Source organism: Vulpes vulpes, chromosome 5, assembly GCF_048418805.1.
Source record: "Vulpes vulpes isolate BD-2025 chromosome 5, VulVul3, whole genome shotgun sequence".
NCBI classification, from domain to species: Eukaryota; Metazoa; Chordata; class Mammalia; order Carnivora; family Canidae; genus Vulpes; species Vulpes vulpes.
Genome location: NC_132784.1, coordinates 76,957,749 through 76,971,016, shown reverse-complemented (window position 1 = coordinate 76,971,016; position 13,268 = coordinate 76,957,749). Strand labels below are relative to the sequence as shown.

The 13,268-nt window shown below is 35.2% G+C and overlaps 2 protein-coding genes across 2 annotated transcripts; both read right to left on the bottom strand.

Moving 5' to 3' along the window:
- Positions 1-207: 207 nt before the first annotated feature.
- On the bottom strand, positions 208-1,149 carry LOC112930613 (olfactory receptor 8K3-like). The gene has a single exon (XM_026012955.2). The coding sequence runs from the start codon at positions 1,147-1,149 to the stop codon at positions 208-210; it is 942 nt and encodes a 313-aa protein (XP_025868740.2).
- An 11,078-nt stretch (positions 1,150-12,227) lies between these two features.
- LOC112930619 (olfactory receptor 8K3-like) lies at positions 12,228-13,169 on the bottom strand. Its single transcript, XM_026012960.2, has one exon. The coding sequence runs from the start codon at positions 13,167-13,169 to the stop codon at positions 12,228-12,230; it is 942 nt and encodes a 313-aa protein (XP_025868745.2).
- Positions 13,170-13,268: the final 99 nt, after the last annotated feature.

The following is a 13,268-nucleotide window of genomic DNA, read 5'->3' as shown; positions in this document are numbered from 1 at the left end:
TATATCTCCTCCCCTCAAAAAAAAGAAAATATTTTTCCTGTTTTGTATACTAATGCATTTACAGCACATAGAAGTGTGACTGGCACTTAGATAACCTCTAAGTGTACATTGAACTCACTTGTGTTTGCTATTATTCCTTCTAGAGACATACAGAACTCATTTTGAAGCCCATAACCTAATTTTGGGGGATCATATTGTATGTCTGTTTTAAGAAAAATTATTGCATAGTTTTTTCCACATTGTTTGCACTGCATATTTTACATCTTTGTTCCTCAAGCTATAGATCAAGGGATTCAGCATGGGGATAACGAGGGTGTAAAATATGGACGCCACTTTATCAGTGTCAAAGGAATGACTGGACTCAGGTTGCACATACATAAATATCAAAGTCCCATAGAACACTGTGGCCACTGTCAGGTGGGATCCACAGGTGGAAAAAGCCTTGAGCCTACCCTTCGCTGAGTTCATCCTGACAATGGCTACCAGGATCAGCAGATAAGACAGAAGAATTATCAGAAGGGAAGAACTCACATCAAAAACTGAGAAAATCAAAATCATCAACTCAATTTCCTGTGTATTTGAGCAGAGCAAAGATAACAAGGGGAGACAGTCACAGTAGAAATGATTGATAACATTGTAGCCACAGAAGAATGAACTAAAAATCTTTATGGTGACTAGAAGAGACACAAATGTGCTGTAGAGATAAGGGATTGCCACCAGCACCTGACACACCCTCTGTGACATCATGACAGGGTAGAGCAGAGGGTTACAGATGGCCACGTAGCGGTCGTAGGACATAGCTGACAGAATGAAAAGTTCACTGATGATAAACACAAGAAAGAAAGCTAGTTGCATAGCACAAAAATAATAGGAGATTGTATTTTGATCTACAATAAAATTTACTAACATTTTGGGTCCCACGGTTGTTGAATAACCAAGGTCAGTAAACGCCAGGTGTTTGAGGAAGAAGTACATGGGTGTTTGTAGTCTGGCATCCACTTTGGTGAGGATGATCATGCCCAGGTTGCCCACCACAGAGATCAAATAGATGATAAAGAAGAGCCCAAATAATGGAGCCTGCAGCTCAGGATGATGTGTGATTCCCATGAGAATGAATTCATTGAGCATGGTCAGATTGTGTTTTTCCATCCAGGTTTATTTAGAAATCTATTCTGGATAGATACATCATCATAATCAATAGATTTCATGCATTAAATCCTGGGAAGTGTTTAGTATGGCAAACCAGTATAAATTAGATACATCCAAGTTTTCCTTTTAAGGATATTTGAAGACAAACTCATTACCATCAAAGACTACTATACATACATAGGGAAAGAAAGAGAAATGGAAATAGATGAATAGTTCTCAACTGGAGCCATTTTAGCCCAGAAAGAATATTCTTCAATGTCTGGAGACATTCTGGTTATCACACCTGGGAGTTGGGATGCTACTGACTTCTAATGGTTAGACACTTGTTAAGCTGCTAAATATGTTACTGTATCCAGTACAAATAATTACAGTACAATAATTTTACAGTACAAATATTTTACTATATCCAGTACAAATAATTGTACTGTAATTATTTGTATTGGATATATTACTATATATATACTCTCTCTATATATGTACTAGTAATTATAAAATATATTTACTATTTCCAGTACAATATTCATCCAAGACCAGCAATAGTAACAAAGTTAAGAACCTCTGATGATATAGTTAGATAGATGTTGATGATAGATAGATAGATGATAGATAGATAGATGATAGATGATAGATAGGGATGTTAAAGAAAAAATTAAAAAACAAGTAAAAAATTTAGGACTTATATATAAGAGTGATATTTTACTAGTCTTTATTTGTTTCAATTAAAAAAACTTTATTGAGTATCTATTAAAATTATAGAATCTCCGATTTTAAAGAACTTTATAATCTAAAACATTTTATATATTTGAAATTTTATCTACTTCAAATTGTATTTTAATTTATTTTTTGATTATTTTATTTTCTTTAAATTTGTAGAACAGATATATACTACATCAAAACAAGTTAAACATACATGATGAGCTGAATACTGGGTGTCATACTATATGTTGCCATATTGCAATTAAATAAAATTAAAAAAAACAAAAAATGTTAAACAATACAATAATATACCTAATAACAATGAATATATCTATACATCTCCCATCTAACCACATTCTATCATTTATGTGGCACAATCACAAAATAACATTTGTAAAATACATTAGTCATATGACCTAATGCATATGTTAATTATATAATAATTAATAATAATTAAAGCCTGGAAAGTTAGCATATTTGACTGGTATTTGACAGGTGTATGACTAAGAAAAGTATAATAGATCATAGTGGGAGTCATTTATATGGTGAACCATACCAGGAGATATAGTTTCTACTATATCCTAATTTATAGTATATGCAAAGGGTTAATTTGGGCAAAAAGTGAAAGCTATCTAAAACTCTTTATTCTCATTTGTAAAACTGACATTTCTCTGAAGAGTTTTTGGGTAGGAAAAATGAGGATTCAATAACTCAATGTGTTTATGTTACCTGGAAATAGTTCTCAAAAATCAAGTACATTGTGGGCTTTTGTTTGTTTGCTTGCTTGCTTGTTTATTTTTTAACAGTGATAATAACTTATCAGAAATGCTTCTGCTTTCTTTACTTACATACTTGTGCATTCTCTGGACAGTGACTTAAGTTCTTTGTAGGGGCTCTAGCATAAATAAGTGAGGAACTGTTAAACAGGATGTAACACTTGCAACTCATCCCAGTTCCTACCCCACTCGCTATTCCATGACTAAATTTGAACAAGAATATTGCTACTCTTTGGATTACTTATCTTCCAATTATTTATTTATTTTAACAATGTTTTAATATAAGTTATTTTAATATAGATTTGCTTAAAATACTATTCTTCCCCTTGTCGCATTTTCATTAAAATAGAGATATATTACTTGTTATGTAACAAAACATACGCACTTTATCAAGCAAGAAACTACAGGAACGTGGTGAAATTGGGGGGAAAAGACTACTGGCAGAGGTTTCATGCAATGAAGTTTCATAAAAATTCCCTTTGAATTAAAAGACATAATACTTTAAAGAAAAAAGAGAAAGTTGACAGTCACTGTGATACACCATACCATAGAGACAAAATAAAATACACTAAAGATGAGGTATATGTAAATCCCTGGATGCACTTTGAAATTCCATATATGAAGCCCACAGGAATCCGTTCAAACTATAATATAGCCCATAATGGGGATAAAAACATATGTAACAACAGAAAATGTATCTAATACTCTAAAAACCCATAGATAAAAAAATTATGCCAGAGTAGGAGGTGGATGGCATTTTAAGGTAAGAGAACTATTTTTTTCTAAAGGTTTTATTTATTTATTCACAAGACACACACACACACACACACACACACACACAGAGAGAGAGAGAGAGAGAGAGAGAGAGAGAGAGGCAGAGACACAGGCAGAGGGAGAAGCAGGCTCCATTCAGGGAGGCGGATGCGGGACTAGATCCTGAATCTCTAGGATCACGTCCTGGGCCAAAGGCGATGCTTAAACCGCTGATCCACCCAGGCCGCACACTATTTTTGGTTTAAAAAATTATGAATACCAATGCTTTTGTTTCCAAAAAAAAGGGAAATGTACTGCCTGCAATGAAATTATAAGTCAGAAGTCTCTGAATGAGATATATATATAAGCAGACAAAAACACACAATTCCACAACATTAAATAAAAAGTAATTATGTGTAATTTCCACTTAACTTACTTATAAATTTGCTTATGTTTGTGACCTCTGGATATTTTATATGCCTGTGAGGCATACGCCTTTCTTATATTAGAAATATGCTAATGTGCGTCAGTAGATAATAATGTTAGAGAAATACTTAGTAAATACAATAAAAAAGCAGTATAAATGTTGGGTTTTGCTTGTTTCATTCTTTTTTCATTTTTTTGTTTTCCTTTATAATCATGGAAGGCTAAAAGATAAATAGTGCATTTTTTGAAATAAAGATTACTAGTAATTTTTTATTTATTTAATTTTTAATTTTTTACCTTTTTTTAAGGAAGAGAGAGACAGTTGAGATAGGGGTAGAGTGAAAGAGAGAGAGATGTGGGGCTTGATCTCAGGACCCTAAAATCATGACCTGAGCCTAAATCAAAAGTCAGATGCTTAACCAAATGAGCCACCCAGGGGTCTCTAAATTGCATTTAAAACATTTTTTTTTACTTAAATTAAGTCTAATTAATATATAGTGTATTATTAGTTTCAGAGGTAGAGTTTAATGATTTGTCAGTTGCATGTAACACCCAGTGCTTTCCATCAGGTGCCCTCCTTAATGTCCATCACCCAGTTACCCCGCCCCTGCCCACCTCCCCTCCAGCAACCATCAGTTTGTTTCCTAGACATAAGAGTCTCATGGTTTGTCACCCTCTCCATTTTCCTTTTATTTTTTATTTCCTTCCCTTCTCCTATGTTCATCTGTTTTGTTTCTTAAATTCCACATATGAGTGAAATCATATTTGTCTTTCTCTGACTTTTAAAGAGCATGTTCTTAAGTACCAATTTTTCTATGAGGTGAAGAAAGATAAAAGCATTTCCTCTCACCAGCTTTGGAGTTCTACGAAAAGAATCAAATTGCTGTTTCATAGTTTACTATAGCTATTGAATATTTGATATTTATTTTTTTTAAGGCTACATTCTTTGACATAATTATACCTGCTTTGTGTCAGTTCCCGCTGGAAAGAATATCATGAACATCCTTCCATTACCGTAAAACTTGGTACTTAAAGGTCTCCTAATATCTAAGTAATGCTTTGCACACACAACTCAGTGTGAGTTGGCAACCCCTTCTTTCCTTAAAAAGATATCAAGTGATAATTATATTTATACATTTATTTAAATAATCATTAAGTCCGAAATTATTTTTTAGAGAATCATGAAAAGTGACTAGATTCACTAAGTAAGTATTCAGAATGGCATCAAAATAAGAGAATATACCTGTAGTTTCTTAATGTTGCCAATTAAAAAAAAATTGCGTGTTCTTCCACTGTGTGTAACTTGCTATCAGTTTTGGCTTCCATTTGAGATATAATCGTTTATATTAAACTTAAGAATTTTATAACAATATGAAAATGAAGTTTCAAGTATGCACAGGAGTATTTGGCCTCTCATCCCATGTGAAAACATTCAAAAAATTTAAAATCAAGGACACAGGAGTTAAGTTCTGTTCTTTCTCAGGCATTATGTTTACTATAAAGCAAAGCAAACTAAATCAGATATGTCACATTTTGCTAGGGTGGCCATGGACATAAAATGGAATGCTACAAGCATCACTAAAACATTGTGGATATTTGGTAGCATAAGGTACTACACAAATATTCTGTTATTTTTACCTGTAATGAAACCTTGTCTTGACTCCTATATGTGTTTCTTAACATGGCATATTGAGAATAATATATGGTTTTTCTTCACCTTTTGAGATTCTCCCTCAGGGGATGCCAAGCAATTTATTTAGTCTCACGAAAGCATATGAGAGGATGAAAAAAAAAAAAAGTCTGGAGGTTGTCTATTAATAAACAGGGCAAATTAGTACTCACCAGTGAATAAATTACATATGTATAATCTATCATCAATCTATCATCTATTTCACCTATTTATTTATTTATTTATTTATTTCACTCCTCTTTTTCACATTTTTAAATTTAAATTGAATTAGCAAATATACAGCACCATTAGTTTCAGATGTAATTTTCAATAATTTATCAGCTGTGTATAACACTGAGTGCTCATCATATCATGTGCCCTCCTTAATTCCCATCACCCAGTTACCCCATGCCCCACCAACCTCCCCTTCATCAACCATCACTTTGTTTCCCAGAGTTAAGAGTCTCACTTGGGGCAGCCTGGATGACTCAGCGGTTTAGCGCCTGCCTTCAGCCCTGGGCGTGATCCTGAAGACCCAGGATCGAGTCCCACATCCGGCTCCCTGCGTGTAGCCTGCTTCTCCCTCTGCCTATCTCTTTCTCTCTCTCTCTCTCTCTGTCTCTCATGAATAAACAAACAAAATCTTAAAAGAAGAGAGAGTCTCTCTTGGTTTGTCTCCCTCTCTGATTTTTTCCCATTCACTTTTCCCTCCTTCCTTATGGTCCTCTGCACTATTTCTTATATTCCTCATATGAATGAACTATATGGTAATTGTCTTTCTAGGATGATTTAATTCACTCAGCATAATACCCTCCGGTTCCATCTACATCGAAGCAAATGGTGGGTATTCATCCTTTCTGATAGGTGAGTAATATTCCATTGTTTATATAGACCACATCTTTCTCATCCATTCATCTGTCAATGAACATCTTGGCTCCTTCCACAGTTGGGCTATTGTGGATATTGCAGTTATGGATATTGGGGTGCAGGTGTCCCTTTGTTTCACTCCATCTGTGTCTTTGGGATAAATACCCTGTAGTGCAATTGCTGAGTTGTGGGGTACCTCTACTTTTAACTTCCTGAGGAACTTCCATACTGTTTTCGAGAGTGGCTGCACTAGCTTGTATTCCTACCAACAGTCTTTGTTTTTAAGTCTTCTTTTAACTTCCTTTTTTTTTACATTTACATTTTATAGATATATACTTCATTTTTGGATTCCTTTCACTCCATTCAATTTTATTTTTGTATATATATGTTTTGCTTTCTTAAAATTTGGAATTTAGTGTCTTCTAACACAGAGACCAAATTCCACTCAGGAACAAGGGCATTACTCTCTTTTGTCCACCGTGTGAGTTTATATTCTCTCTTCTACACCTCCCTTTTTTTTTTCTTTTGCTTTTCTGTTTTGCTTTCTGACCTCATCAGATTTGTCTAGTGTGTATTTTGCTTTAGTCGTGGTTGATATTTTGATTCTGCTCACTCGTACATCCATTCTTCTCTGGACAAAATGAGTAGAAGGGATTCACAACAAAAGAAAGAACCAGAGGCAATACTCTCTGCCATAGATCTATTGATATGAATTTAAGTAAAATGTCAGAGTTGGAGTTCAGGATAACTGTGATAAAGTCATTAGTTTGGGCTTGAAAAAAGCTCAAAGGATGCTAGAGAATCTCTTACTGCAGAAATGAGATCTAAACAGGCCAAAATTAAAAAAATATATTCTAACTTAGATGCAGCCTAACTGGATGTTCTAACACCTCAGGTAAATGAGGTAGAAGGGAGAGTAAGTGACATAGAAGACTAGTTGGTGGAAAGGAAGGAAATTGAGGAAAAGAGAGAAAAATAACTAAAAGCCCATAAGGAGAGGCTTTGAGAAATCAATGATACCAGGAAAGAAGCAACATCAGAATTATTGGAGTGCTTAGGGTGAAGAGAAAGAGGGATGGCCAGAAGGCATATTTGAGGAAATCATAGCTGCGAACATCCCTGGGGATGGAAAGAGACATTTAAGTCTAAGAGGTACAAAGGACCTCACCCAAAATCAATAAGAATAGATCAATACCTCAACATATAGTAGTGAAGCTTGCAAATTTCATAAATAAAGAGAAAATCCTGAAAGCAGCTTGAGACGAGAGATTCCTAACATATACAGCAAAAAATATTAGACTAACTGTAGACCTATCCATAGAGACCTGGCAGGTTAGAAAGAGCTGGCATGATATACTCAGGGTACTAAATGAGAAAAACATGCAACCAAGAATATTTTATCCACTGCATTCCCGGTGGCACAGCGGTTTAGTGCCGCCTGCAGCCCAGGGTGTGGTCCTGGAGACCCGAGATCGAGTCTCACATCGGGGTCCTTGCATGGAGCCTGCTTCTCCTTTTGCCTGGGTCTCTGCCTCTGCCTCGCTCTCTCTCTTTCTCTCTGTCTCTCTCTGTGTGTGTATGTCTCATGAATAAATAAATAAAATCTTTAAAAAAAGAATATTTTATCCAGTAAGGCACTGTTATTCAGAATGGAAAGAGAGATAAAGAGCTTTCAGGCCAGACAGAAACTGAAAGAATATGCGATCACCAAGCCATTCCTGCAGGAAATATTAAGGGGGATCCTGTAAGCAAAGAGGGAGCCCAAGAGTAACATAGGCCAGAAAGAAACAGGCAATCTACAGAAAAAAGGACTTTACAGGTAATACAATGCCACTAAATCATATCTTTCAATAGTTACTCTGAATGTAAATGAACTGAATGCTTCAATCAAAAGACACAAGGTACCAGATTGGATTAAAAAAAAAAAAAAAGCAAGACCCAACCTTATGCTGTCTATAAGGGACTCCTTTTAGAACTAAAGACACTTCCAGGCTGAAAATGAGGGGGTGGAGAACTTCAAATGGATCTTAAAACAAAGCTGGGGTAGCAATCCTCATATCAGACAGATTTTAAACCAAAGACTTTAGTAAGAGATGAAGAGGGACACTATATCATACTTAAAGGGTCTATCCAACAAGAAAACCTAATAATTATAAATGCTTATGCTTCTAATTTGGGAGTAACCAATTATATCAAATGATTAATAACCAAAGTAAAGTAACATAGATAATAATACATTAATAGTAGGGGACTTCAACCCCTACTCACGGTAATGGACAGTTAATCTAAGCAGAAGATCAACAAAGAAACAAGAGCTATTTTTCACTCTTACATAACTTTTCATCTCTTCTTCACAGGACTTTTTTTTTAATTTTTATTTATTTATGATAGGCACACAGTGAGAGAGAGAGAGAGAGAGAGAGAGGCAGAGACACAGGCAGAGGGAGAAGCAGGCTCCATGCACCGGGAGCCCGACGTGGGATTCGATCCCGGGTCTCCAGGATCACGCCCCGGGCCAAAGGCAGGCGCTAAACCGCTGCGCCACCCAGGGATCCCCTTCACAGGACTTTTAATTAAAATGTCATGTATTTTAGTCAGGCTTATCAAGTGGTCTCCTGGGATGGGTGACATGATAGAGAAATGATTAATTCTGTTCTATATTATTTAAAAATTATGTATCATGTAAATATGTGTTATTTCCTTTATTTTCATTTTTGTTTTCATTGTTATTCCTCCTTCTAAGGTAGAAATTAGCTAGGCATTATTCTCATCGCATAGTGACTTGCCATCACTGACATGGTTTCCACTGTTGCTTTTTTCATTTTGCTTTTTCTCCTTACTTTCACATTGGAGAATTTTATTTATTCCTTCTGTCCAACCCCAGTCCAGTTTTTCTCTCCCACCTTGAAACATGCTCCATTGTACTTGATATATGCTTAGATGATCAATTTGTCCTTGCAAAAGTATATTTTACATATATATAACTATGTATTTGTGTTATTTTTCTATAAGTTTCATTGTTGCATTTAAGTCACTTTACTTGTGTAAAGATGATATGACATATGTTGCTTCTTTCTGTGTTATAAACCATGATATATATTTAACAAATTTCACTTAATGTTTTTTCATAAACATTTTATCTCCAACTCTCACCTATTACCAACAGTATAGGGTAGTGCCTCAATGAACACCCCTGAGTTTCGCCCCTTAAAAATTAATATAAAAAATAAAAATTAAAAATTATATAGATGTATTCTTAATAAGGGATAAACTATACTCATTAATTTTCCCAAATGTTTCATATGTATTATCCCAACATACTCTTCTATGAATAAATGCAAGAAGGATGCCTGGAAGGCTCAGTCAGCTAAGCATTCAACTTTTGATCTCAGCTGAAGTATTTTTTTTTAAGATTTTATTCATTTATTTATGAGAGACACAGGGAGAGTGGCAGAGACATAGGCAGAGGGAGAAGTAGTCTCCCTGTTGGGAACCTGATAATGGGACTCAATCCCAAGACAACAGGATTACTCCATGAGCCAAAGGCAGGCACTCAACCACTGAGCCACTCAGGTGTCTCTCAGCTGAAGTCTTGATCTGAGGGTTGCGAGATGCACCTGTGCTTGTAGTCTATTTAAAAACAGACAAACAGGGCAGCCCAGGTGGCTCAGCAGTTTAGTGCCACCTTTGACCAGGGCGTGATCCTGGAGACCTGGGATCGAGTCCCATGTCGGGCTCCCTGCATGGATCCTGCTTCTCCCTCTGCCTGTCTCTCTCTCTCTCTCTCTCATAAATAAATAAAATATTTTTAAAAATAAATATCTAACCCTTTTAATTTTCCACCAGCAATGTGTGAAAGTTTTAACTTCTCCACTTACTCACCAAGAGCTAGATATTATTCTCAATTTATATTGTTCTCACTGACATTTAAAATGTAATTCATTAATGATAATAATGCTGAACAAGTTTTTATGTTAGTAGCAGTTTTTGATTTTAAATTATTATATTCTATGAAAAATATAATACCTTTATGTATCTACTTAACAAGGAAATACAAATAATTTTTTAAGTGAATGAAATACATTATCAAAATTTATAAATCTTAATATATAGTTTTTCTCTTTTTGGCTTATAGTCTGTGGGTTAATCAAAGACACTCCAATATTTATTATAGGAGTACAAAATTGTGTTCTGTTTACTCACAGTTTGTTTTTTCAAATCCATATATTATCCACACTTTACTGTAACTCTGTCCAATATATATAATCTAAGAAACAGGGTTTTCTTATATTTATATATGCATAGCTCATGCTAAGGTATATAATTTTTCTCAGTACTTAAGAAAATAAACCAGAAAGGCACTATTAATATTTGTCCTCATATGCCTATACATAAATTTGTATATATATTCTTATGAATTATTTTTAATAGAATTTTATTGACTTCACAGATAATTTTATTCTATGACAGTGGACTCAGAAAATAGTCTTCTCCATAATGTGAAAAAGTTTATCGAATGTTAAAAAATAATAAAAATAAAAATATAATGGGATTTAGGGAGGGTTATGTAGGAAGTATGTCCAAAAACCACACCAAGTATATAAATTACTACATATCATATCACATGTTCACTGTTTAAATCACAGAATCATCTTTTGTTTTCTCCAGACAGGATCAACAAATCAATGTATTAGTTGTATCCAATGTTATCAATGTATCCTAATAGAAATGGAGTATATACTAATTTGAACCAAATTTGTGGAAAGTTGACCAAATGAAAAACAACACCTTCATTTATGATAGAGCAGGCCTTGTATGTAAGCATACAAAAACTACTAGACTGTGACTTTTACTCAAAACTTATCTTTGTTTTGTCATTAGACAAAAACAAGCATTTAAGAATCAAGATCAAGCTGGTAGGAAAAATAAAAAAGAAAACATGGAAACATCTATGACAGATTATATGAAACTTAATTCACTAGTTCTATCTGCTGTTAGACACAATGGATGTATTAAGACAAAATTAGATGCTGTGGTGATTTCTGGATTGTTGAAATGCCAAGTGTGTGTAGTTGATAGAGTCTCTAGAGCTCCTATGTAATAGCACTCATGAGGAAAGACTGGGACACAAAAACCTCCCTGTGGAATGGAGATATTTGAGCAAATTCAGATGACTGATGACTTCAAGCTAGTACAATACACTGAACCTCCTTAAAACTATGATCAAGTGTGTTTTTATTTCATTTTAAGATTTTATTTATTTATTCATGAGAGACACACACACACAGGCAGAGACAGAGGGAGATGCAGGCTCCTTGCAAGGAGCCTGATGTTGGACTCGATCCCAGGACCCCAGGATCATGACCTGAGCCAAAGGCAGACAGACACTCAACTGCTGAACCATCAGGCATCCCATCAAGTGTGACTTAGACAACCCATAGAAACCTACATAGGCTAAACAGAAAGAATGTTCTTACAAAAAAGCACACCTATACACATAATACATAGACATTGGGATGTTTATTCTGATAGTTGATAAAAACATGAGTCATTTTTACTCTCTTTCTGTACCAAGTATTCTTTACTTCCATACAGCATATCCACACTACTTCCTTGGTGTTATAGCTTATAGTCTCCTAACCCATTCTACTGTACTAACACAAGCCCCAGTTATTATGCCTATAACTTATCTCTTTCCCTCAGGAAGGAAAAATATATTTATTGCTTATGCACAATGTATTCAGAGTACTTTGAAATATGAATAGTACATAGAAGCAAATCTCTAGATATACATCGAACTTATTTATCCTTGCTTTTCCCTCTAAAAAAACATAGAGAAATGTTTAATGTTGATCGTTTAATTCATAGGAACCGCACAGTATATAATAAACTTAAGAAAAGGTATTGCATATTTTTTTCCATATCCTATGTAGAGCATACTTTACATCTTTGTTCCTCAAGCTATAGATCAAGGGATTCAGCATGGGGATAATAAGGGTGTAAAATATGGACGCCACTTTATCAGTATCAAAGGAATGACTGGACTCAGGTTGCACATACATAAATATCAAAGTCCCATAGAACACTGTGGCCACTGTCAGGTGGGACCCACAGGTGGAAAAAGCCTTGAGCCTACCCTCAGCTGAGTTCATCCTGACAATGGCTACCAGGATCAGCAGGTAAGACACAAGAACTATCAGAAGGGATGAAATCACATCAAAAACTGAGAAAATCAAAATCATCAATTCAATTTCATGTGTATTTGAGCAGAGCAAAGATAACAAGGGGAGACAGTCACAGTAAAAATGATTGACAACATTGTAGCCACAGAAGAATGAACTAAAAATCTTTATGGTGACTAGAAGAGACACAAATGTGCTGTAGAGATAAGGGATTGCCACCAGCACCTGACACACCCTCTGTGACATGATGACGGGGTAGAGCAGAGGGTTACAGATGGCCATGTAGCGGTCGTAGGACATAGCTGTTAGAATAAAAAGTTCACTAATGATGAAGATTATGTAGAAAGCTCCCTGTGTGGCACATAAATAATAAGAAATCGTGTTTTCTTCCAAAAAAAAACTTACTAACATTTTTGGTCCTATAGTTGTTGAATAACCCAGATCAGTGAAGGCCAGGTGTCTGAGGAAGAAGTACATGGGTGTTTGTAGTCTGGTGTCCACCTTGGTGAGGATGATCATGCCCAGGTTGCCCACCACCGAGATCAAATAGATGATGAGGAAGAGCCCAAATAGTGGAGCCTGCAGCTCAGGTTTGTCTGTGATTCCCATGAGAATGAACTCATTGAGCACCGTTAGATTGTGTTTTGCCATCCAGATTTGTTGGAAAACCTATTCTGAATTGATAATCAGCATAGTAGATAGCTTTCATGTTATATTATCTGGTCTTGTTTTATCCTGAATACAAGTAAA

Bases quoted from the DNA above. Each gene is read 5' to 3' on its own strand.
- LOC112930619 (XM_026012960.2), bottom strand. From the start codon at position 13,169: ATGGCAAAACACAATCTAACGGTGCTCAATGAGTTCATTCTCATGGGA.
- LOC112930613 (XM_026012955.2), bottom strand. From the start codon at position 1,149: ATGGAAAAACACAATCTGACCATGCTCAATGAATTCATTCTCATGGGA.